This window comes from Vulpes vulpes, chromosome 4 (assembly GCF_048418805.1).
Source record: "Vulpes vulpes isolate BD-2025 chromosome 4, VulVul3, whole genome shotgun sequence".
In the NCBI taxonomy this organism is placed as follows: domain Eukaryota; kingdom Metazoa; phylum Chordata; class Mammalia; order Carnivora; family Canidae; genus Vulpes; species Vulpes vulpes.
Window position 1 is genome coordinate 53,508,060 of NC_132783.1, and position 25,830 is coordinate 53,533,889.

The 25,830-nt window shown below is 35.0% G+C and overlaps 1 protein-coding gene across 18 annotated transcripts in view; it reads left to right on the forward strand.

The window, feature by feature from the left end:
- Positions 1-25,830, forward strand: part of FAM13A (family with sequence similarity 13 member A) — a 346,947-nt gene that overhangs the window by 156,415 nt on the left and 164,702 nt on the right. For 12 of the 18 annotated variants that reach the window (XM_072755666.1, XM_072755665.1, XM_072755668.1 and 9 more), the window contains one exon: positions 7,794-7,880. The exons of the other annotated variants lie outside the window; for them this stretch is intronic. In XM_072755666.1, coding sequence (XP_072611767.1) covers positions 7,794-7,880 — 87 coding nt within the window. The remainder of the gene's footprint in view (positions 1-7,793; positions 7,881-25,830) is intronic. 18 annotated transcript variants of the gene reach the window in all.

Genomic DNA, 25,830 nt, shown 5'->3' on the forward strand with positions numbered 1-25,830 from the left:
TGCTCATTCCTGTTTTAAGTTGAAATGACTTGCCATTTTCCATAAAGCAAGTTTTAATATACATAAAAGACAAGTAAGATTATACCTGTGAATACCGAATACTGTAGATGCAGTTTACAAAGTAAATGTATTAAGTTCAAAATATATCCAGACTTTGACTACTTCCCACTTCCTCTAGTTTATTTCCCTGATCCAAGCCAGAGAATCAGATTTCTTCCCAAATTTATACATAGTAAAGGTCTAGAAAGTAGAAAGTGCTATTTTCTTATTCAATTTGTTCTGTTTATTTATGTAAAGGTAATACCCTTTTGCTTTTGAGTTTTAAGAAAACATCTTTTTATTTTTACAAATTAAAATTCATTTTGCAGATAGAGATAAATCACAGAGAAGAGTTTTATGGCATTGTAAAGAGTGGTCTGTAATCTGCCAGTCACATTAGTTGGATTCTGGTTATGTGCAAAGTAGCACTGTTCTGTATGCTCTTTCCAATAGGAGGCCTCAGGCACAGGGTATTACCTCAACTTGTGATCATATTAACATTGCTGTCTAAACCTGTAATCATATCAGTATTGTTCTTTGTCATCTGCTCTCCTTGTCACTGAATCTAACCAAATCACCTGTTATAGGTTGGACCCAAACACACCAAATGCAGCTTTCTGACAGCTACCTCCCTATCATAATAGCTTATTTTCGGCCTACCTTAACCCATCATTATATTATCAGGTAACATATTATTATCTGATTCCTAATACCATAGAAGTCCACCATATTTCTTTAATGGTTGGAAATTAATACTAATGGGATGGGAGATATAGGAGTCGACATTGTTACATTTATTCACTTGACAAATACATATTAAATACTAACTAGATGTTGAGAATATATCGATCAAATCCTTGCCCTCATGAACCTCAAAGTTTACTGGGAGTGATAGACAAAAATAAATAAAATTGTTAATTACAAATTTGAGTAAGTATTGCAATTAGAAAGCAGGTTAATTAGAGAAGAGCATTGTAGGGGGTAGCCACTTAAGATAGAATTATTAAAGATCTCTCTGAGGAGGTGACAGAGGAGCCTAAGGATAAGAATGCAGCAGCATGCTAAAAAAAAAAAAAAAAAAAAAAAAATTTGAATAGTGGAAAGGCATTCCAGAAAGAGAAAACACAAAGGGTGAATACTTGAAGGTAGGAAGAGACTTGGGAGTATTTGAAGAATAGAAAAGAAGGTTAATGTGGCTGAGGCATAGTGAGGGAGAGGGCAAATAGTATGAGATGAGGTTGGAGAAGTAGGAAGAGCTGGATCAGGGGCTGTGCTTAGCAAAGAGTTTAGATTTTAGTCCAGGAACAATGATAAGACCTTGATAGAGGAGTGACATCATCCCATTTACATATACAAACTTGTAGAAGACATGATGATTGAAATAATTTAGGTGACCAATGATGGTTATGACGGGATGGCTTTGTACATCCAATTGCTTAAATCCCAGTTTATTTTGGAGATAGCACTGACTGCACTTGATCATCGGTTTGATGTGGGAGAAATGGGAAAGGGATGAATTAAGGTAGATTAAGATGTTGGTTTGAGCAACTGGGTGCCATCTACTACTTAAGGGAACACTCAAGGGCTGACAGATGGTTTTTTGCTGATAAAGTCTAAGCTTAGGTTTGGACATACTAATTTAGAAGCTTATTAAACAGCCAAGTAGAGTTTTCAAGTAGGCAGTTAGATGAAAGTGATGCGAACTCAGGAGAAACATCAAAGACAAATGGATTTTGGGAGTCATTACTGTATTGTTTGATTTAAAAGCCATGAATGTGGTTGAGATCATTGTATCATTTGGGAAAGGAGGTCTAATCTATATCAACTCCTGAGTTATTCCAACTTCATTCATTTATTCAACATGTATTTATTGAGCTCCAACTATACTAAGCACTTTTCGATGGCATTGTAGTCACAGTAGTTAATAAAGAAAACCAATTATTTGCTTTCATAGAACTTCTATATAGTTAATGATACAGAAAACAAACTGATAAGCAATAGATATGTAACTTTATTGTATAGAGAAGCAGCAATGAAGGAGACTACATAGAGTTGATCAGTGAGATAGGAATTTTTTTTTCCCTACCAGTGATGTCCTGGCAGCTAATGGAAGGGAGCAGTTCAAGAATGTTACCTGGACCAGATGTTGCTAAGAACCTGAGTAAGATGGAAACTAAGCTGGGATTGTTTCCTTGCTTTCTGCAGAATAATGACAAGAAACAAAACAGAACAGATTTGAGGACTTTGAAAATAAAGTAGAGATAGTGAATGATAACAGCTGTTTTGAAGGAAGTTGCTATAAAGGAAAGCCAAGAAATGGACCACAACTAGCAGAAGAAATGAGATTAAGGAAGTATTGTTTTAAAAACAAACCAAAAAGATACAATTCCAGACCATGCGTGTGATTAATGGGTGCGATCCCATTAAGAGAGGGAATGAGAGGATAATTGAGAGAGTGAAACCCTTGAGAAAATAAGAGGAGATAAGATCCCTGGGGATGCACGGAGAGAATGGCTGATAGGATCAGCATCTTATCTTTCACTGTAACTGGAGGGAAGGCAGAAAGGATGGAATGTTTGCAGACAGGTTTATAAATTTGATGGTGGTGCAGTGTCATCTATTCCAGTGCTTCTGTTTTCCCAATGAGCTATGAAGTGAGAATGGAAAGAAAGGAATTTGAGAAAAGAGAAGACATGAAATGTCATGTTGGAGGGTATAAAGTCAAGTTACTAAAGAAGTATAGCAGAATTGCCGTGCTTTAGAGAGGACTCACTCAAGATTTATGGTGATAAATTTAACATGAAACAGTCAACAGTTCAATACTTTTTGACAAACAGTCAAAAAGTTCGATACTTTTTCCCCAATCACTTTCATTTGCTTAATTCCCAGCACAAAGAAGGCATATAGCTGGATTCGTCCAAGGTTGCACTTTTTTGAGATGAATACAATGATTAAAAACAGGATGAAGAAAATTAAGTGTATTAGCAAAGAAATGAAGAATCATGAAATGTAAGCTGATTAAGGAGAGAATTGAAGACAGGAAGAATGCCCAGGACATTGTGAAAAGTTACGAAAGGGATATTACTCATTCATTTAGTTTACCCATTCACTTCAACAATTAAGCCCCTACTAGGTGCCAAACCTAGTTCTAGACCCTGTGGATCTATTCATGAGCAAGACTGACCCCATCCTCTCACAGAGTAGGGTGAGATGGACAAAAAATTAGACCAAGTATTTTCTTAACTTTTTTTCTAAATGGTTGATCCACAATGTTAGTTTCAAGCATACAACATAGTGATTCGACATGTTTATACACTCTGCTGTGCTCACAAGTGTAGCTACTGTGTGTCCCCATATTGCAGTATCATTGACTATATTCCTTACGATGGATGAGCCTTTTAGTCCCATTTATTCCATAACTACAAGCCTGTTATCTCCCATGTCCCTTCCCCTACTTTGCCCAACCACACATCCCCTCCCCTCTGGCAACCATCAGTTTTAAAATCAGTAAGTATTAAAGTCAGATTTTGCTGATGGCTATGAAGAAATACAGAGTAGAGAGAAAGAGAGCATTAAGTAGAAGGAGAGAGCAGTGGCGATTTAGATAAGGTGTTCCAGGAAGGGAATCCTCTTTAGTGAAATTGAAGAAAGACCTAGATGAAATGAGCAAATAAATCTGTGAATAACTGTGGGAGTAGTGTGCTTTGCTGAAGAAATATTGAGTGCTTTACCGTTTTTTAATGTCATCAGTAGTTGAATAGTAAGGCCAACAAAGCTGTGATAAAGTAGTTTTTCCATCCCTATTATATTTTTAAATGGTGTTTTCAGAATACCAAAGTGACACAGCTGGTTTAAGCAATTGGTTGTTGCACAAATGTCATTAAAGTGAGCAATCAATTCAGTTAAGTCTCATTTAAGCAGATGAAATGTTTAGATATAAATATACCCTGTAATCAGGTCTGCTGTGTTTATCATTACCTTCTCCCATGACTAGTGTTGGAATGTCACACATGATAGGGTTCAGTTAATATTTGTTGAGTGAACTTTTATGCCCACATACACTTTAATACTTAAAAACACAAATCATTCCCCCTTCAAACCTTTTCAAAGATGTTCTAAGGGAGAAGTTCAAACAAACCCACGGTCTCTTTCTTGCCCTGGGAGTGTGAGGGTTTAAATGACTTAAAAAAAAAAAGATATTATTCACATCCCATAAGATAAACCTGTTTAAAATATACAATTTATTGGTTTTTAGAATGTTCACAAAGTTGTGCAACCATTACCTAACTACAGAACATTTTTATCACCCTAAAAAGAAACCTGTCATAGACTGGACCCATTAGGAATCCCTCCCCTCCTTCTAGCCCCTAGCAACCACTAATCTACACTCTGTCCCTATTTGCCTTATTCCAGACATTTTATATGTGGAATCACACAATATATGTCCTCTTATGTTTGGCTTTTTTTACTTAGCTTTCAAGGCTTTCAGACTTTATCTATGGTATCCATGCTTGAGTCTTCTATAGCTAAGTAATATTCCATTGTGTGGTTATACAGTATTTTCTTTATCTATTCATCCTTTGATAGACATTTGAGTTGTTTCCATTTTTGGCTATTATAAATAATGCTGCTATGAGTATTTATAAGTTTTTGTGGACCTTTGTTTTTAATTCTCTTGGGTCTATACCTACCAGTGTAAATGGCTTTTTAAAGGCATTGCTGTAAACAAGTTTCATCTTAAAAATATTTCTCACTTATTTCCAGTTACTTACTTAAGCCTTTAACGGAACTTATTAATTTTTCTCCAGAAATCTGAGTTACATTAGCCCTATAGGAAATGTTCCCTGTATGGCTCTGGTGCCCCCGGGCTCACTGCCCACTGCATGAGTGGAGCCAGACTTCAGCAGCAGTCTTGTGGGGCACTGGCAATGCAACTCTGAACAGGTGGTGGTTCACCTTTTTGTCAACCAATATTGCTTCTCCTTGAAAGAATCATAAAATCTTGAAATTTAAGACCTAGGAACGTTTCTTGGAGCTCATCTAATCCAGTGCCTTTGTTTTATAAATCTTAAAGCCAAGGGACATCCAAAAGGTTAAAATACTTACCTGAGTTCTTATAGCTGGTTGTGAGAGAACCAAGATGAGAAGTCAGATCTCTTGACTGCCACTTCAATGCTCCTGACTACTAAATTTTACTTTGTTGTCTGAATTGAAAGTCATAAAATGAAAAATAAACATAATTCATCTAAGTGGTATTTTCAAATTATTTATTTATGAATTAATTAATGAGTGAGACACACCAAGGCAGAGGGAAAAGCAGGCTCCCTGCATGGATCCTATTGCAGAATTCGATCCCAGGACCCCAGGACCATGACCTGGGCCAAAGGTAGACGCTCAACCACTGAGCTACCCAGGTGTCCGTAAGTGGCATTTTCAAATCAAAGTTTACAGAAAATGTTTTCCGAGTTTTGTAGGGAAAACTTAGCTATCAGCTTTGTACTTGTTAATTCACAGGGACAGGGTGGGGGAGATAAGAGTAATAAAGAAAAACTCCTTTTAGCCTATGCTTAAGGAAGAAGGAATTGCAGGCATTTGTAAACACTCAGACAATCATAAACAAAGGTCAGTAATTCCTATTAGCTTTCCTTAAGAGTCAGCCTTTTTCTTCTCATCACATTCTACCTTTTACATACCAGTCGTTTTAAAAGGGGGTATAAAGATTAAACATATTATCCAAATGTAATCAAATTACGCAATAGATTATGCAGTTAATCACTTGGATCTCCTAAATGTCATGCTGGATATAGTTTATCCTTCTCACAGTGAGTCAGAAGTGGGAATGGGTTCATTCACTATTTCCAGTAAGCAGCTTACCGCCAGCAGGTGTTGTGACTTGTGGGAAAGGGTAGGACTGGAATGCATGCTTATTTGGAGAGCTCAGAAATGTACCCTTGGGTCCTTGCATAGAGCTGTACGTGAGGCCACAGGCAGCTGAGAGTGTTGGCAGTACCACAGATACCCCCAGCTTAGAGGAGGCTCTTGATCCCCTCTGAGTCTGGGAATATTGCTCCCTAGCACAAAGCTGGGAACAGGTGCCACATATAGCCCTATGGTCCAGGCACGGGTCTCAGCTCTGCCACTCTCTGTGTGATCTTGGGCACATCACCTCAGATGTCCTTGAGTGCCCCATCTGTAAAATTAGAAGGTGGCAGGGCAGACTAGCTGATTTTTAACTCTTTTGGTTTTAAAATGTTATGGTTCTACAACCTAGTGATTTAAGATGTCAAGTATATTGGATATTGGAGATATCAAATAAAGGTGATAAGAGTTCATAAGGTAATACAGGGCCATCGTGGAATCCCATGTGACCCTGGGCAAGTTACTTCTGTAAGATTTTGTTATCCATAAAAGTAGAGTGATTATAATAGTACCTAACCCTAATGACAAAAATGGTATTAATGCAAAGACTTTAGCCCAGTGCCTCATAAATCCTAAGATTCAGTATTATTTAGTAGTAAGTAGTAGTAGTATTTTCTTTAGGGACATTTTTTCCTAATAATACTGTTCCTTCAGAAATAAGTAAAATTTCAGTAAATTTTAGTAATACTGTGAAGTATTTGACTAAAATACTGTTTAAAACATTATAATTAATTAACCCTGAAGTAAACTGGGGGAAAAACTCATGATTCAGATAATGGAGTGGTGGATGGTAGGCATGATGAGGGAAGAAATGTGATACAGAGGTCAAGGTTATAGAGCAAGTGAAAGAAATTGAATTTATTTTCTCCTTAGTTTTATTGTTGTCTGTAATCTTCCTTCTATATATTTATCTCTCTTAATTTGGAGATGAGATCATTTGTGGAGAATTTATCCAAATTAGTGGCTATTGAGAAGTGAGTCCTACAGTATTTTTTGTTTAAACGAGATTATTGTTGTTTTTATTTATCATGTAGAAATAAATAGTAAATCCAATTCCATGTGAGCTGCCTTCTTGTAACTTCTGCTAGTTTTGCAAATACTATTTTGGTGTGAATCAAGGGCTTAGAAGCTTAGTAATTTTGAAAACAAATACTCAGATATTTTTCCTCAGGATGTTGGTACGAAACTATCACTATTGAATAGTAGTTTGCTAAACTATTTGAAGGAATTCATTTAAGAAAAAGTATTTACAAAATCAGAACCTGTTTGTAAAATATGGTAAGGAAAGGAAACTCTAAGTTTAGTGGTTGATATCTTAGAGAATTAACTACCTAATTTTCCAAAGAAGAGGAGAGCTGTCTGTGAATGTATAAGTGACATGATAGAGTAGATGAGATTCTTTTTTTTTAAAGATTTTATTTATTTATTCATGAGAGAGGCAGAGACATAGGCAGAGGGAGAAGCAGGCTCCCTGCAGGGAGCCCAATGTGGGACTCGATCCCAAGACCCTGGAATCGTGACCTAAGCCGAAGGCAGAGGCTTAACCGCTGAGCCACCCAGGTGCTCCTATAGATGAGATTCTTAATGATCATCTCTGAATATATATGTTCTGTGTGTCCCACACCTACTCCATCACCATCTTATTTCACTATTGTAGGTAAACAACAGGAAAGGAAACATTTTGATTCCTCGTGACAATGTCAGTGGCTTCTGATATAAACAGTTCAATCCAGAAATGCCTAGTCTCTCATAAAAATTGCTTTTCACTACATTGTAATTTCCAGTCAGGGTAATGTTTTTTGGTTTCTAATGTATCTTTTATACTTCTTTTATAGGAGGCCAGTAGTAAGAACTCCTTACCTAATATCCTTCTAACAAAAGACTTAGAAAGAGACATGCAAAAACCATCTCTAAAAACCAGGGTAAGTTATGTCTGCTCCTTTGGGTTACCATAAGAAACATTTAGCAGGGCTTTTGATGTTCTTATGTTTCCATGCTCTGTTTCTTGCATTTCTCTCAGACTTTTTCTTTGGTTTTATTTTTGGACCTGATTGCATAAAAAGCATTTTTTATTTAATATATTGAATCCAAGGTGATATTCATCCCCAGATTTTCAAGACACTCCTATAGTTTGACCATGATATTTTTTAGTACATGGCTTTGCTTCTATTAAATCAGAATTATTTGCAGTCTACTTCATTAGGAAGTAGTTGAATGTAGCAGATCTTTGTTTTGAGGGATAAAATACAATGTCCAACTGTAATTTCTGTTTTTCAAAATAGAAATCACTTTATTGACTTTTCATAAGTCATATGTAAAAATAACATATGATCAGTTAAGTAAATTTTAACTAGGATGAAATAAGATCATACATATGACAGAATAAAGAGTCTAATGTGTAAAATTTTATTTTCCTTATTAGGAAAAATCCAAATACAAATAATTGTTTTGCCAATGAAAAGAAAAACCCCTTTAACCCAAAATATGTTATGGAAATTTCTTTGATCATTTATTTGTCCAACCAGAAAAATGATTGCATTAATTTTAGAGTTCCTTTCCTAATCTTTAATCTTTTAAGTAGAACTTCTCCTATTTACTTGGTTACATAAAATATTCCTAAGTGGCCACCAGGACATTTATAGAGCTATTGTGTCTCCCCACTCTGAGAAAAAAATGTTCAAGTTTTCTTGAGCTCATTTTAAGCAAAATGTAAAAGATCTAATCTCTAATTTTAATCACAAGTTACTGTAAAAATAATTGTGTAAAGGCAAATTAAGTGAAGCATTGAGTCATTACTTAGTGTCTTCATTATAGTAACTACCTTTATGTGAAGAGACCCTAGATGATGCACTTCTTAAATAAAGATAATCTCAAAACCTGTCATAAAAGTTGTTTGAAGGGATTGTATTACTCTTAGGAAATTAATCCCTTTTGGAATTTTTCAGATATATACAGAATCAATAATGTGCATTTATTGTTCCTTAACCAGTCTCACTGTATGCTTCACAAACAGACTAATCCAATAGAGAAATTACTTCACTAGTTAGGCTTTGGTTTTTAATTTAAGCTTCTCTGTGGCCTGACATGAGCAAGTTTACATTTATATGAGCACAGTAAGCTCTGCTTAGTTTATAGGTGATTAAAATCCTTGTAATTTCAAATCCCAGATATGAAACAGAGCATGTGAGCTATAAGAGATTATGAGGCACTAACTTTTTCACTAGGATTTTATCTTATTTGTTGCTCCAGTTGATCTTTGAAAGCTAAAGCTGAGAACACCTTCAAACTATGGTTGGTGTGTCCTTTCTAGAGTGACTTGGTGAGCTATGAGAATAAGGTGCATCCATTTGGCTTCCTTAGCTATCTTTTTCAGATATCTCTGGTTACAGCTGTATTTGCCTTGGACAGCTAAGAATTTTTGATCCCTATGTGGCCAGGATATAAAATGGTAATCCAGAAATGGCATATATCCATTGACTCTAGAGATGTCTCTCTAGCCTAGACCATCTGTCCCGACTTGTGTTCCCCCTGCCAGTTGTTGTCACTGTGCTTAGGCAATAGGAAGGATTATATTTCTCTTCCTTAGGTAGGAAAGCCACTTCTTGATTTGAATCCAAGTTGAAAAAAAAGGGATACCTCTATTTCACAGTGCCATGACACTTCCTGGATGAGCAAGGATCACCAGCCCTGGTAGCTTAAGGACACGCTCATATAACCATTTCGTACCACATACCAATACCATGTAGAGTACATATGCAAACAAATCATTGGAAGAGATTATAAAGAAAAGAATATCAAAAAGAGGTATAGAACATAGAAAGGCACAGCTCCTTATAACCTAATATACTTCAGACTTCAGCAGTCTTTTTTCTACAGTACACAGGTGATATGGCTCTAAATAAGCCTCACAACCCATATTTATTGGTCATACTATAAACCCTGAATAGGATCTAGTAAACTGAAGGTAGAAAATTATTTTCCTTTTCTCTTCCCTTGGAGTACACTCTGGACTTCCCAGTATAGTTGCTGTGTTTTTGACCTCAGCAAAAAATTCAAGGTCAGGTCACTGTATGAGAATTAATATCCGATTCATCCAGCACTAGGATGAAAGTATAAAAGAAAAGATTATATGTTTCCTTCCTGACTTTTATCAGTGGATAAAACTGTATTGATAAAAATTTAAATTACAAGCACATAATAGTTTTAGTCATTGGATTCTCTTACTACTTTTATAGAGATTTCCTTTAGTATACAAAGTCATATTAACTATAAAATGTGTGATAAGGATAATACAGTTATCAAAAATACTATTACAAATAATATATATCAAATATATTATTATAAAATAGAGGCAACCGTTAAATTATTTTTCTTTCAAAGGCTAATGGTTTCATGGATCATGAATTATTTATGGAGATTTTCCTCAATAATGAGAATAGTCATCCCTGTTCTATTTTCTTAAATGTTTGTTAAAATGCCTATGCTTATTAGCAAAATAAACTAGAAATTTTAAATAATTAGGGTTTTGAGAAATTTAGTGGCAGTATTATTTCCAATAAGCAAATAAATAGAGTAACCTAATAAGCATTAAATTTTACCAAGCTTTTAGGTTATTTTTAGGTTATTTTTAAGATATTGTTAGTGGGAGCAGCCCAGGTGGCTCAGCAGTTTAGCAGCGCCTTCAGCCCAGGGCGTGATCCTGGAGACCCAAGATCGAGTCCCACATCGAGTCCCACATCGGACTCCCTGAATGGAGCCTGCTTCTCCAGGGCCCCATGTGTCTTTGCCCCTCTCTCTCTCTCTCTGTGTGTCTCTCATGAATAAATAAATAAAATCTTAAAAAAATATATTGTTAGTGGACATGCATATATTTTACATTGCTTTAATTAATGTGTAGATTCTAATTAGTGTTCTCTTTTTTCCAGTTAACATTATTTCTGCTATACATTTCCATGTATCAAGCTAGTTTGCCTCTTTAATTTTTTAATAAAAGTAATAGTAGTAGAAGTAATAGTGATGATGCTTATGGCTACCATTGATCAAGTGCCAGACACTATATTACTTAATATAGATCTTTTTTTCTGTTCAATATACTCTATCAGTATTCACTTTCAGTAAGAATCTATAACAGTTTTTTAGGTATCATTCCAGGTGTTTCCATTGTTTTAGGCTATCTTCAATATTTAGATCATTTCCAATATTTTGCCATTACAAACATTTTTAAGAGAATAATTTTCACATGATGCCTTTTAGACATACGTGGGAAGTACGGTCATAAAAATGTACATCTTTAACTTGTCCTGACATTGCACATACTTTAAGATGTACAAATTTACATGTTCAACAGCTGCAGAAGATTGTTTCCATTTTTCAGTGTCACCAACCTTTTGTAATATCAGTATTGTTGTTTCCCCAATCTAATGAGTATGAGATGCATCTTGTTATTGCCTTACTTTGGTTTTCTCTAACTTCCAGTTGTGGCAGGGACATTTATTATTCACTGAATACTCAGGTGTTTCTCCAATGTTTCCCAGCCCCATTGCAGTTAGCTGGGGCCAGCCAACTGCTTCTGGCCAAGAGACTGAGCAGAAGTGCTAAGTGTGTCTTTAAGGGCAGAGAATGCAAAAGTTGTGCATAATTCTCAAGCACTTTTTTACAGTACAGAAATTAGACAATGGAGCATGGGTCCTTTAGTGGCATTGGTGGAACAGAGCCCCCTGTCAAATTGCACTGGATTTGTGTAATGACTGAAAAATAAACCTGTTTTATTAAGCTTCTGAGATTTCTGGGCTAATTTGTACCTTCATTATAATGTAGTCTATCCTGATTCATTATGGGGGCAGCTTGTCATGTGTTCATTAAGCTTGGTAATATCTGTGATCATTAATCTATGTACTACTTTCTCCTGTTGTTGCTGGTTTTATTATTAGGTTATTTATTTTTTCTGAGTAATTTGTATGAGTTTGTTAGCTGTTGTCAATTATATGTGTCTTAAATACTTTCTCCCAATTTTTTAGTTTTCTATTTATATTGAATATAGTGCCTTTTAATATATGAGTTTTTTATTCTAATATAACCAAATCCATTAGTCTTTAGTTCTTGTGTTTTTTGTATCTTGTCTGAGAAATCCTCACAAACGTTGAAGTCATTAAGAAAGTCTTTTTTTATTGTTTTCCAAAGGTTTTAAATTTTGCTTTGCATATATGTCTTAATCCATCTGAAGTTGAATTCTGTGGAAAGCATGAAGTAGGAATCTAATTTTACATATAAAACTCAACCAACTTAGTATATTTATTCAATAGTTCATCTTTTCCCCACTTTCTGAAATGTCTTTTCTATTATATGTCAAATGTTTTATATGTGTTATTGGTTGCTCTATTTGTTTATCTCATGTCATTACTGCAATGTTCTAATTAGTGATATCTAGTAGAACAACTTTCTTCAATTTTGTTTCCCTTCTTGAAAATTATTTTTGATTCATTGCTTTTGAAGTTGAATATTGTCAAGTTTCATGAGAAATTTTAGTTAGAATTTAAACTACAAACTGATCCATTACATGAGAATTGGTATTCCAATTCCATGAATTGGTATTCAGGCCATCATAGAACTCTCCACTTGCTCACAACCTCTTTAAGACTGTCTTTTGATTTTTTTAAAAAACGTAATTTTCTTCTTCAATATTCTAGGTGCCCACATTTTGTAGGTATGTAAGTGAAATGCTTATGATATATCTTCAAGCTTTGTTGTTGATATTTAATGTTATAACTAATTTTTATTGTTGACTTTTATATCTACAAGCCTTGCCAAATTCTCTTTAGTTCTAATATTTTGTTGATCACTTCTCTTTGATTTTCTTTGTAGACAGTCATATCATCTGGAAATAATAAGCCCGTTTACTTTTTTTCATTCATTTAATCATTTAATTTCTTTTTTTCTTGTACTGTGTTCTAAAGGTTAAATAGAAATGACAATAGCATGTCTTCTTGAGTTCCTTCCTGATCTTAAGGAAAAGTTTCTATATTTGACGTTGAAGTATCATCATGGCATATTTCTTTTTGTTGCTATTTTTGAAATTTTTTCACAATGCCAGGCACATAACAGACCTTTAATAAAGACTTGAAAATGAACAAATTATTTCATTGCTTTTGTTTCATCTGAGAGTAGTTAGTGTCAGCATGTTTTCATTATATGTTTTTCTTTACATATACACTTATTAGGTTTATGATATTTACTGTAAGTGTTAAATATGCTCTATAAGTTTAAGGAGGCTGCCTTCTATTTATAGTTTAGAATTTTTATCTTGTGTGGAAGTTAAATTTTAGCAAATGTTTTCTTTTGCATCTATGAAGATAATTATATTTTTTTCATGTATTCTTTTCTTGTGGGAGGAGATATGCTGAAATTTTTTCTAAACTTTAAGGTAAACTAATGCATCACTGGAATAATTTGGTTCTGAAGCTGATCTTGGTACATATTTTTAAGTACCTTGCAAGCTTTCGATAGCTGCTGTTTTGTTTAGTATTCTTGCATCTCCATTTATAAATGTTTTTATCTGCTTTTGGTGTAAAGGTTATGCTGTCCTAACAAAATGAGGAGGAGAATCTTTCCTAATCTCTGAAATAGATTGAGGTCAGGATTATCAGTTCCTTCAATATTTGGCAGAATATATCTATAAAACTCTCTGGGCCTGGTGAGGTTTATTGGCCTATTTGTCATTGCTTTTATTTGTTTTTAAAATTTGTTTTGAGAAGTTGATTTTTAACAACAGATTCAGTATCTTTATTGCTTGTAGTCCTATTCGTGCATTCTGTTTTTTTCTGAATTAGTTTTGATGTTATATTTTCTAGAATATTACCTATTTTACCTAAGTTTACCAGCATAAAGTACTTCAGTGTTTCTTCTTACTTTTAAAATATTTATCTGTAGTTATAAACTTTTTTTCATTTCTAGTGTTATCTCTTGGGACATTTTTCTTGTTTGCTTTTGATTAGGCCTGCCAGAGACTTTATTTTATTGGTCTTTGCAAGAACCACATTTTAGTTTTGTTGAGTCTCTGTTGTATCATCATTTTCCATTTCATAGATCTCTTACTAATATTTCCTTTCTTCTTTGTACATATTATTTGTAAGGTAGATCTTTTTTTCTAATGTCTGTCAACTTTTCCTCCATGGCCATATATTGTAAATATGTTTTTTGTGTGGTTTGATATGGAAGCTTAATGATCAATTCTTTTTTTTTTAATAAATTAATTTTTATTGGTGTTCAGTTTACCAACATACAGAAAAACACCCAGTGCTCATCCTGTCAAGTGTCCCCCTCAGTGCCCGTCACCCATTCCCCCCCACCCCCCACCCTCTTCCCCTTCCACCACCCCTAGTTCATTTCCCAGAGTTAGGAGTCTTTATGTTCTGTCTCCCTTCCTGATATTTCCCACACATTTCTCCTCCCTTCCCTTATATTCCCTTTCACTATTATTTATATTCCCCAAATGAATGAGAACATACAATGTTTGTCCTTCTCCAATTGACTTACTTCACTCAGCATAATACCCTCCAGTTCCATCCACGTTGAAGCAAATGGTGGGTATTTGTCGTTTCTAATGGCTGAGTAATATTCCATTGTATACATAAACCACATCTTCTTTATCCATTCATCTTTCGATGGACACTGAGGCTCCTTCCACAGTTTGGCTATTGTGGACATTGCTGCTAGAAACATCGGGGTGCCGGTGTCCCGGCGTTTCATTGCATCTGTATCTTTGGGGTAAATCCCCAACAGTGCAATTGCTGGGTCGTAGGGCAGGTCTATTTTTAACTCTTTGAGGAACCTCCACACAGTTTTCAAGCATTTGTTGTTTCCTGCCTTGTTAATTTTCCCCATTCTCACTGGTGTGAGGTGGTATCTCATTGTGGTTTTGATTTGTATTTCCCTGATGGCAAGTGATGCAGAGCATTTTCTCATGTGCATGTTGGCCATGTCCATGTCTTCCTCTGTGAGATTTCTGTTCATGTCTTTTGCCCATTTCATGATTGGATTGTTTGTTTCTTTGGTGTTGAGTTTAATAAGTTCTTTATAGATTTTGGAAACTAGCCCTATATCTGATATGTCATTTGCAAATATCTTCTCCCATTCTGTTAATGATCAATTCTTTGAAAGTATTTGCTATGTTTACTAAAAGCTTTTTTTGATGTTGAGTGTCTTATATTAGAGAACTCTCTTCTAGAATCATCTCATTTCCTTCCTGCCTGCCTTTCTTTTTTGTGTATTTTGTTTTGTTTTATTTTGTTTTTTGATAATACTTTCCCAGTGCCAGACACGTAGTAAACCATTAATAAATACTTGAGAATGAACAAATGAATAAATTTTTTCACTTACTCTATATGAAAGCAACAAGTGTCTATGTGTGGTTATGGGAAATTTGCTTTTTTAAGAACCTAGTCAAATTTAGCACATTTTTTCATTTGGAAGGGGTTCAATAACCAATAAACATAATTATATCTGGAATTTAAGACTTCGGGTTTTTAATATATCTTTTCCTGATTTAATCTCTCTTGAACATTTCTTAAAATAATTTTCCATCTGTTTTTTCTGACCCCATATGTTTGTATATATGAATATATGTTTATTTTACTAGAGAAAATGCTTTGTATCTTGTCATCTCCCTAATAGGTGCTGGATGATAACATTCTCTGTTTATTTTTTGCCTCTTCCGTTATTGGATGAAATCACTTTCAAAACTATCTCTTCAATGTTTAGTAGCATTTGACTTAAAAAAATAAGTAATTTTGTTTATCATTAGTTATATCTATGATTAAATCTTTTATTATAAGCATATTCCTTATTTGATTTCCTAAGTCATCACTGAACTATTTCAAGAATTCTTGGAATCTCTATAGAATTAATGACAGATTCTTGGTGGAGATGATATTTGTCTTCTAAACTCAGGAAAAAAAAAAGAATTAATGACAGATTCAATTATTTGGACAGTATTTTTTTGTGTGTGGTACTTTATTTTTTTTTGATACTTTATTTTATACACACACACACACACTATCAAGTAAAAATATAATACAGAATTAAATACTTATTTTAAATAATCAAAATATGATGTATCTGGGTGTACCTACCTTTTCTCTCAATCTAGTAATTTGGCTCATTTAACTCCTGTCTGTTTTCCAGATCCTATAAGCAACTGTAACTGTGCCAAATGATAGGGATACAAATTTGGAAAGCCACTGTGTCCTACCTCAAGGAACTAGGTTGGATACTAGACATGTATACAAAACATCACATGTGCTGGACTGATTTTTCTGATCTCAGATCAGCATTTGGGTTCACCATCCTATTTTGCAAACAATCAAGTTTTAGCTTGATTTCTTTGATTTTTTCATTCACTGACCCTTAAGATTTCACTGGCCTTTTTGTTCCAATTTTCCCTGGTTTGCCTTATTCTACAATTATGACCAAAGTCTAATCAAACTTATTAATGCTGACTGCTCTAACTAAAACCCCTATGACCACTGGATTTGTTTTAAAAAGATTATTTCCTACTCCAATCATTGTGTAATGGAGGTAGGGAGGAATTTGTAAGCTGCAAACCTCGTAGCAGTGAATCAGATCACAGGCTGCTCCCATCCTTCAACTACATCATCTAAAAAGTGTTCGGGCAGTGAACAAAGAAAAGAAGGAAGCATGTGCAAAGTTCACAGGCACTTAACCGCCTCAGCACTTAAGGAACAGCACCTGTCCCTTCCACTCACATTTCAGAACTCTGTCACATCCAGGGAATCTAAAAAATGTGATCTTCCAATGTGCCTAGGAAGAGGAAAGTGAAATAAGCATTGGGGAATACATCACATTATTGTTGTTCAACCTGCCTTTGTTTGCCAAATATATTTTTTCCATTTCTCTTACTGTGCAGAAAATCACAGTCAATCCTTCTGCAAAGATGAAAATCCAAAGAACCAACCAGTCATTATTTACCAGCTTGAGCTCTAAAATTTCTGGGTGATGTATCAGTACTCTGTCAGGACTAGACATGGTTCCTCTTGATCTGAGAATCTATGATGTAAAAAGACTGATTTCCCTCTCTCCATACACATCCCTATACAAATGGGATGCAAAACAGTCGCATTCACATACCAGTACACACACGTACACATGCATAGGAAACAGTGGAGGTTCTTTGATTAGACCTAGATTCTGCTTTCTGCAAGGAACTCCATCATCTGTTTTCTCCCTGGATACTTACTGCCTTATCTTTTTAGAATCCTTTCCTTTTCATTATTGCCCTTGAAGGTGTGTATAGGGAGTGTGTCTTTCTTAAACTAAAGCTTGCTGCCTCTTTGAGGAAGTTTGGTGGCTTGAGGACTGTTTTAACTCTTGAACAGCAGAGACTTTTTATAAGTCTGAGCTGATGTTTTTTCATGGTAGTGGTGATGGTTTGTTGGCTTGTTAGATGTGGTCTGAAGGGGCTGACAGTAAATTCCTTCAAAAAATGTGACAATGTAATTGATTCTGATCTAATTGCTTTCGGGCCATTCTGTGAGCTAGTTATTATACCCAAAGTAGGTCATCCTTTCCTCTGCCTTCCAGATCTCAGGAGAATTTCTCATTGAAGAAATTAACCAGAACCCTAGTGGCAAAGGATGCCGGGAATACAGTTTCCAGGATTTATGCCCCCACAGTACACAGTTATCTTATAAAATCTTATGAAATTTTGTTTCAAATAAGCAAAACAGACCATATGTGCTATGAAATTGATTAGAGCAGGCTCTGTGGAAGAAAGAATTTAAGTCAATTTTTAAAAAGAAGAATTGGAAAACTGAACAGAGGAAGGATTTCAATTGGAATGGCGTAAGTGAAGACTAGAAGAAGAAAATGAGCATCCTATATTTGTAAGATTTATAGGCCAAGCTAGCATGGGCAGAAGGTTTATGAAGGGAAGTAATAGATGATAATTCTGAAAGACAGGTTGCAGGCAAACTGCAGAGGTGTTTGATTGTTAAGTCTTACATAACGATTGCCATGCTATGTGATAAAATTTATTAAATGAAAAAGCAAATGAACTAACAAAACAAATTTAGAGAATAAAAGAAAATCAGTTCTTCTGTAATAGAAGGTTTTGAAACAACAACAAAAAGACACATATATGAACAAAAATAATTATTAGAGGGCTTTTATTTCTTTTGCTAGGTCACATGACAAGAAAAGGGTGATTTTAATGAAAGAATTCTGGCTTTATAGTCTTACGGAAGCAATTCTGTTACTTAATGTGGTGTATCCTTAGGTACATTGCAGAATATTTAATATCTCAGTATTCTAATTTATAAAAGGCCAGATAATAACATGTAATCATGATGTAGCTGATACTTATTATTTACTCTATGCTAGACACTGTGGAAAATAATTCTAATGTTACATCATTAAATCATCACAACAGTTCAGGATAGAGATGACCTTTATCAGTCCACATAGCCTTGGTTACACCTCAATAATAAGCAATCCCAGAATTTTAGCGGTTTAAAACATTTATTTCTTGCTTATGCTGCCTGCCCAATTTAGGTTGACAAGGGGGTTCTGCTTCAGCTTGTCACCCAGAAACCTGTACCTACAGAGCAGCCCATCTCAAATGTGGCCAGTTACTGTGCCAGAGGAAAAAGAAAGAGTCCTGTAGAATCTTGCACTGACAATTAAAAGCTCTGGCCCAGAAGTAATTCTATCACTTTTGCTCATAATTCATTGCCCAGAACTAATCACATTACTCAACCCAGTCACAACGGGGACAGAAAATACAACCCTAGGATGCATGTGAAGGGAACTTTACCGATATTTGGTAAACAACAGTAAGTCTACTGCATTTTCCTTCCTACTTTATAGATGACAAAATGGAAGCTTAGGCTAGTTAACTTCCCCAAGGTTATATAGGTAAGTGCCAGATGATGTTTGATCCTGAAGCTCAAACTCTTTACCTTCATATTGCCTCCCATCACTGTAGTCCTATATGCTACATTGTATTATACTGCCTCCTTTGCAGAGTAGTGGTGAGAATTAATGATGATATATGTAAGTGATTTATATATAGCCTGGGTCATGGAGTAAGCATGTAGGGCTTAGTGAAAGTTATCTTTTTTTTCTTATTTTATTTCTTAACCAATAACTCAGAGTCTGTCTTAAGGCAAAAGCTCTGAACTGGTTTTATAGTGACCATATTTTTCTCCATAATGACAGTTTTTCTGATACCAACATTAGAAATGTTTGTATGTAGAGAAATCAAATTGCACATCAACTTACTCTCCTCAGCCATCCTGAAAACCATTTTATGTGTCAATGAAGCTTATGAAATATAGGACTCTATCAGGCTAGCCTACCAAACTCTCAATATAATCTAAATAGGCTTTGGCGGAGTAACCTGGGAATCTAACACCTTACCTACAATGTGGCTGTCGCTATGGAAAATTACATGCAAGTTTCATATCATCAGGCCTGGAGAGTTTGGACTTTTTGCTCATTGTGATAACAGATGTTTATTCATTGCCCCGTGCTATCACATGCAGATATAAAATCTACTTGTTTGTTGAGGACTCTTGTACCCAGAATTTATAGGCATTAAATAGCTCTATAAATGCTAGAGAAAGTTTTTATAGCAACTTTTTCCTACATATATAGATGTAGTTGAGACAGATATATTCATACTTTAAGAGCAATTTTCTTTTACTTTCCCTTAATGTATTTTGTTAGTAAGACTTCATAATAACAGTGCTTGCTGTTCATTGTCATATTTTGTATTCCAGATGTTTTCAGTGTTATTATTCAATACTGTAAGTACTATTTGGTTAAATATCTTTCAGCATGAGCTTTCTTAGTTAGAATTATATCCGCAGGATAGATTGCTAAAGTTGAATTACTAGTTCAGAAGTTATATGTTTATGGTCCTTAAAACCTATTGCTAAGTTAAATTTTACTTAAGAGTTATAAAAATTTACACAACTACTGGAAAATATGAGAGTGCCCACTGCCTTATCTTTTTAGAATCCTGCACATATCCTACCAGCATTAGATGTTATCTCTGTCTATGAGCAAGGAAGACAAAAAAAAAAAAAAAAAAAAAGACCCAGTTCTAAATTACATACTTTATTTATTATTAATGGAATTCCATGTACATTTTCTCTTCTATGAAGTATCTTCTTTTGATTTAATGTACTTTTAGCCTTCAATTGCAACCTTAGTGGTGTTTTTCTTAAGTAGCTATGTGAATTAACTCTGTATTAAAAATATTGGCAATGAAGGTTTGTAAGTGACATGACCACTGGGTTTCAGTATATTCAGATTAATCTGCCTATGGTCTAGCGAATAGATTTTAGAGCACAATAATCAATAAGAAAAATTCTGTATTACACTACTCTGTATTATGATAATGGTCTGACATGGGGCAAAATGGTTTTGTTTTTTATTTCCCGCTGCTTCATTCATACTACAAAATGATGGTATGGAAATTTTCAAACTGTTTACTCCTTAGGTTTATTTTGTTGTTGTTTTGGGGATTTTTTTCATTTTAAGTTTTTAGGGGTTTTTTTGTATTTTTTAAAAAGTTTTTACTTAAATTCTAGTTTGCTAACATACACTGTTTTATTAGTTTCAAGTGTACAATATAGTGAGTGATTCAGCACTTCCATACATCACCCAGTACTCATCACAGCAAGTGCCTCCCTAATCCCCATCACCTATTTCACCCATTCCCTTGCCTACCTTCCATCCGTTTGTTCTCTATAGTTAAGAGTCTCTTTCTTGGTTTGCCTCCCTCTCTCTCTCTTTCTCTCTTTCATTTCCCCTTTGCTTGTTTGTTTTGTTTCTTAAATTCCACTCATTATGAGTGAAATTATATGGCATTTATTTTTCTCTGACTTCTCTAAGCATTATACTCTAGCTCCATCCATATCATCACAAATGGCAAGATTTCCTTTTTATGGCTGAGTGATATTCCATTGTATGTATATATATATATATATATATACATACAATACATATACATACATACATATATATATACACACACATACATACATATATATACACACACACACACCACTGCTTCTTTATCCATTCATCATCATTCAATGGACACTTGAGCTGTTTCCATATCTTGGCTATTGTAAATAATGCTGCTGTAAACATAGGGGTGCAGGTATCCCTTTGAATTAGTGTTCTTACATTCTTTGGGTAAATATCAGTAGAGCAATTGCTGGATCATAAGGTAGTTCTATTTTTAACTTTTTGAGGAACTCCATACTGTTTTCCAGAGTGACTGTACCTGTTTGCATTTCCATGAACACTACACAAGGATTCCTTTTTCTCCACATCCTTGCCAACATCTGTTATTTCTTGTGTTGTTGATTTTAGCCATTCTGATAGGTGTGAAGTGATATCTCATTATGATTTTGATTTACACTTTCCTGATAGTAAGTCATGATAAACATCTCTTCATGTGTCTGTTGGCTATAATTTGTACATAAATTATACGTATTACTACAATTGGCTCTTTTGCATCTTGGCCCATGGTGATTTTTCTTACATATTCTAAATTTTGTCCACCTTCTGATATTAGTTCTTTTGGTAATTTCATGGTGAGTTATATCTGTTTTAATTATCCCTTTGTCTTACCAGGCATTTAGCCTGTGTTATTTTAGCTCACATTATTTTATTTTTTCAAAATATTTAATTGTTCATTTTACAGTAGGCACTGAACTAGAAGCTGAGCATTTTTTTTTGAAGCTGAGCATTTAGATGCTGAACTTAATACATGGAGTTTTCAATCTAGTGAGGAATATAGAATAACACTCAAATACTTGGTTGCAAAGTATGTCAGTTGCTAGTAAGGAAAATAGAGTGACCTGACAGTATGTAACAAGGGCACTTGACTTAAGCTGATTCATCATGGATGCCTCTTGAGGGAAGCTAACACTTCTTTTGTGCCCAAAAATTGGAGAAGTGAGAGTAGGTGTTGGAAACTTTTTAATAGTGTGAGAAGGCCCTGGGGCTAGATGAAGTGACCCTGGCCACTGAGAGGGGTCTGAAGCCCTGTGAGAAATGCAGAGAGTATCTTCACATAGATTTAAAGAAAGGACTTTCTTGGCTATTAGGACATTGGAAATTTCACCAAAATGAAATAGTAAATCATTGGTATACATTAAATAAAAACTATAACCAAATTCATGTTTAGAAAATATAAATCTGGTTACTATGTACTGAATACAGTTGGGAGAAAGCAAAAGTGGAAATGGGAAAGCCACTGAGGAAGAGATTGCTGCAGTCATCCAAACAATAATTTATGGAAGCCTGGAGTGGATAGAGATAAAGAAAAGTAAACTTATTTGAGATCTTTATTAATGACAGAATTAGAACTTGGTGATATATTTGGTATAAGAGATGAAGGGAAAAGGAAATATCAGAGATGACCTCAGATTCCTGGTCTGGGGCATGAGCTGGTTGGAGACCATATAGCTGTGGTCTCTGGCCCCACTGTACACTCCCTAAGCTCTATACACTTTAGTTTTACTGTCTTCCAAATGGAGATTTTAATTGAAGATCATGGTTGGAAATAGGTTTAGAAGTTAGAAAGAAGACTAGACAGGGGTCCAAATTTAAGAATCATTAGCATATAGATCATTTTGTTGCATAAATGAGACACACTCTTCTCTGTATTATAATATGTAAACTAAGAAGAAGGCAGATGAGTTCTGGTTTGCCTATGTTGAAGTCATAGAGAAATTATATTTGTACTGAATAGCCAAGATAGATTTTAAGTGTTTTAAGAAGGCATGTTGCAAAGAGGTAAGAATGTACAAAGACAAGGAGGTATAGGATAGAATGTGCATGTTTATAGACCTGAAAAATCTTGGTCTTACTGTCTATATTGTGTCTAGGGAAGTGGCAGGAAATGAACCTACAGAAGTAGTCTAGTGCAATTAGGTAATGCTGAAGAATCTGAAGAGCTTCCTATAGACTATCAGAAGTAGAAAGCCATTGAAAAAATTTAATCAGGGAATAAGCTCAGATCACTCCTGTCAACAGACATAGTGAATTAAAAAGTAGAAAGCTAGGAGTCCCTGGGTGCCTGGGTGGGTTGAGCACCTGGTTCTTGGTTGCAACTTAGGTCATAATCTCAGGGTCATAGGATTAAGCCCTGTGTTGAGCTCTATGCTCAGCACAGAGTCAGCTTGGGATTCTATCACTCCCTCTCCCTCCCCATGTGCTCTCAAGTCCTGCTCTCATATTCTCTCTCTCTCTCTCTCTCTCAAGTAAAATAAATAAATACATAAGTAAATCTTAAAAAAAAAGAAAGAAAGAAGGAAAGAAAGAAAGAAAGAAGAAAGAAAGAAAGAAAGAAAGAAAGAAAGAAAGAAAGAAAGAAAGAAAGAAAATAGGAAGCTAGTCCAAATGAGACATAAGAAAGGCCTAAACTAAAGTGATAGGAAGGGAAAGAAGGTAAATAGGTTAAAGCCTCAGAGGAATGACTTCTAGATCAGAGTGGGTAGATATTTCTTGCCTTTATCAATGAGAACACTAAAGGAAAAAAAGCTTATTTGAGGGCTAGGAAGAGGATGAGTTTAGTTTGGGATATTTTGAGAAAATATAGGGAATTTCTCATAAAGTGCTAAAACTGACAAAAATACTTTGAAGATTCATTATAGACTTTGACAGGGCAGATACGAACATTGTATCATATTTATCGATTAGACCTTAGCAAAACTTAAAGACTGCCTATGAATCATTCTTTTTTCAAGATTTGAAAATGGAGACCAGTTTGATGTTGGTATTTTGACATCCTTGGAGAAATCGATCTTAAATCTCTGGAAACTTAAAACTGGTTCTTGGTAAAATAAAACTTGATTATATTCCTTGAAGTTTCAAAAAGTGTTACCATTTTCAAGAAAATTTCCATTGTGTGTTGCTCTTTGAGCTATTTATTTTCTTTTCAGTGAACTGCTGTGGTTTTTCTCCTACATACCCTTTTTTATTGATGAACACAGATTCGTAGGTGGCTTATTTTGCTTTTACCATATTGCTACATCTGCTTTATCTCTCCTTTTTGAAAATAATTTTCAGACATAATCTTCAGCATATGTCTTATGAAAACAAGAACATTATCTTAATCCTATTTTTGTACTGAAGGAATTTAACACTGATACAACAAATAAATGCAATTTTTAGTCCTTATTCAAATTTCCTCATTTGTCCCCAAAATGTCTTTAAAGACCAGTCAGATCAAGATCAAACATGGAGTTTTATTGCCACGGAGCTTTCTTCCTTTTTTTTTTCTTTCCCGATACTTTTTTTTGTCAGACTCATGGACAATTATCATGGAATAAAAAAGAGATGGGCAAAACCCACCATCTGTAAATAAAGTTGTATTGGAACACACCCACATCCATTCACACCACAAAGTTGAATAGTTGCAACAGAGACCTTACAGTTTACAAAGCCTAAAGTGTTTACTTTCTGGGCCTGTACAGAAATAATTTGCCATCTCCTGTTGTGAAATCCTGCACAGTTATCATAAGCATAATATTGATTTCAGGAGTAGAATTCAGGGATTCATCACTTACATACAATAGAGGTTCATCTTTTTGTTTTGTGCTTCCCATTGCATTACAATAGGAAACATATAGTGTCAACATATTTCATTATTTCACAATGCTAAGTTTGATCACTTGTTTGAGGTAATGTTTGCCAGATCTCTCTGTTGTAAAATCACTTTTCTCTGCATGTGATAAGTCATCTTAGACACCAAGTGAATATCCTGTTGTCCAGCACCACTTATATAATAATTCATAAGCATATGTCGATGATCCTTGTTTAAATCACTTATTTTGCTGAGAATGCAAATTTTCTAATTCTAGTATTTCTTCTATATTTATTAACAGGCATTTTTCTGTTAATAATGTCCATCCATCCCACCCATGTTGTCTTTTTATTATTATCATGGACTCATGGATTCTTTTGTAATTCAATGAATTATAAGCCTTTTGCTTATTGGTTGTTTAAAATGTCCCACATTTGCTTGTGGGAGACTTTTTTTTTAGATTTTTTTTTTTATTATTATTCATTTGAGAGAGAGAGGCAGAGCACAAGCAGGGGGAGAGGCAGAGTGAGAGAGAGAAACACACTCCCCACTGAGCAGGGAGCCCGAAATGGGGCTTGATCCCAGGACCTGGAGATGATGACCTGAGCAGAAGGCAGACATTTAGCCATCTGAGCCACCCAGGCACCCCAGTGGGAGACTTTTCAAACTGGCTTCTGTATACTTATAATATGTACTCATTAATCTTGAGCTTACCTTATACTTTTCCTAACACGGACCTGGAATTAGCCATTTCTCCAAGGAGGCCTGGTTCCTTTTAGCAGAGATTGTTTTTAGAAAACCAGATTCGGCCAACGTGCACATGAGAAAATGCTCTGCATCACTTGCCATCAGGGAAATACAAATCAAAACCACAATGAGATACCACCTCACACCAGTGAGAATGGGGAAAATTAACAAGGCAGGAAACCACAAATGTTGGAGAGGATGCGGAGAAAAGGGAACCCTCTTACACTGTTGGTGGGAATGTGAACTGGTGCAGCCACTCTGGAAAACTGTGTGGAGGTTCCTCAAAGAGTTAAAAATAGACCTGCCCTACTACCCAGCAATTGCACTGTTGGGGATTTACCCCAAAGATTCAGATGCAATGAAACGTCGGGACACCTGCACCCCGATGTTTCTATCAGCAATGGCCACAATAGCCAAACTGTGGAAGGAGCCTCGGTGTCCATCGAAAGATGAATGGATAAAGAAGATGTGGTTTATGTATACAATGGAATATTACTCAGCAA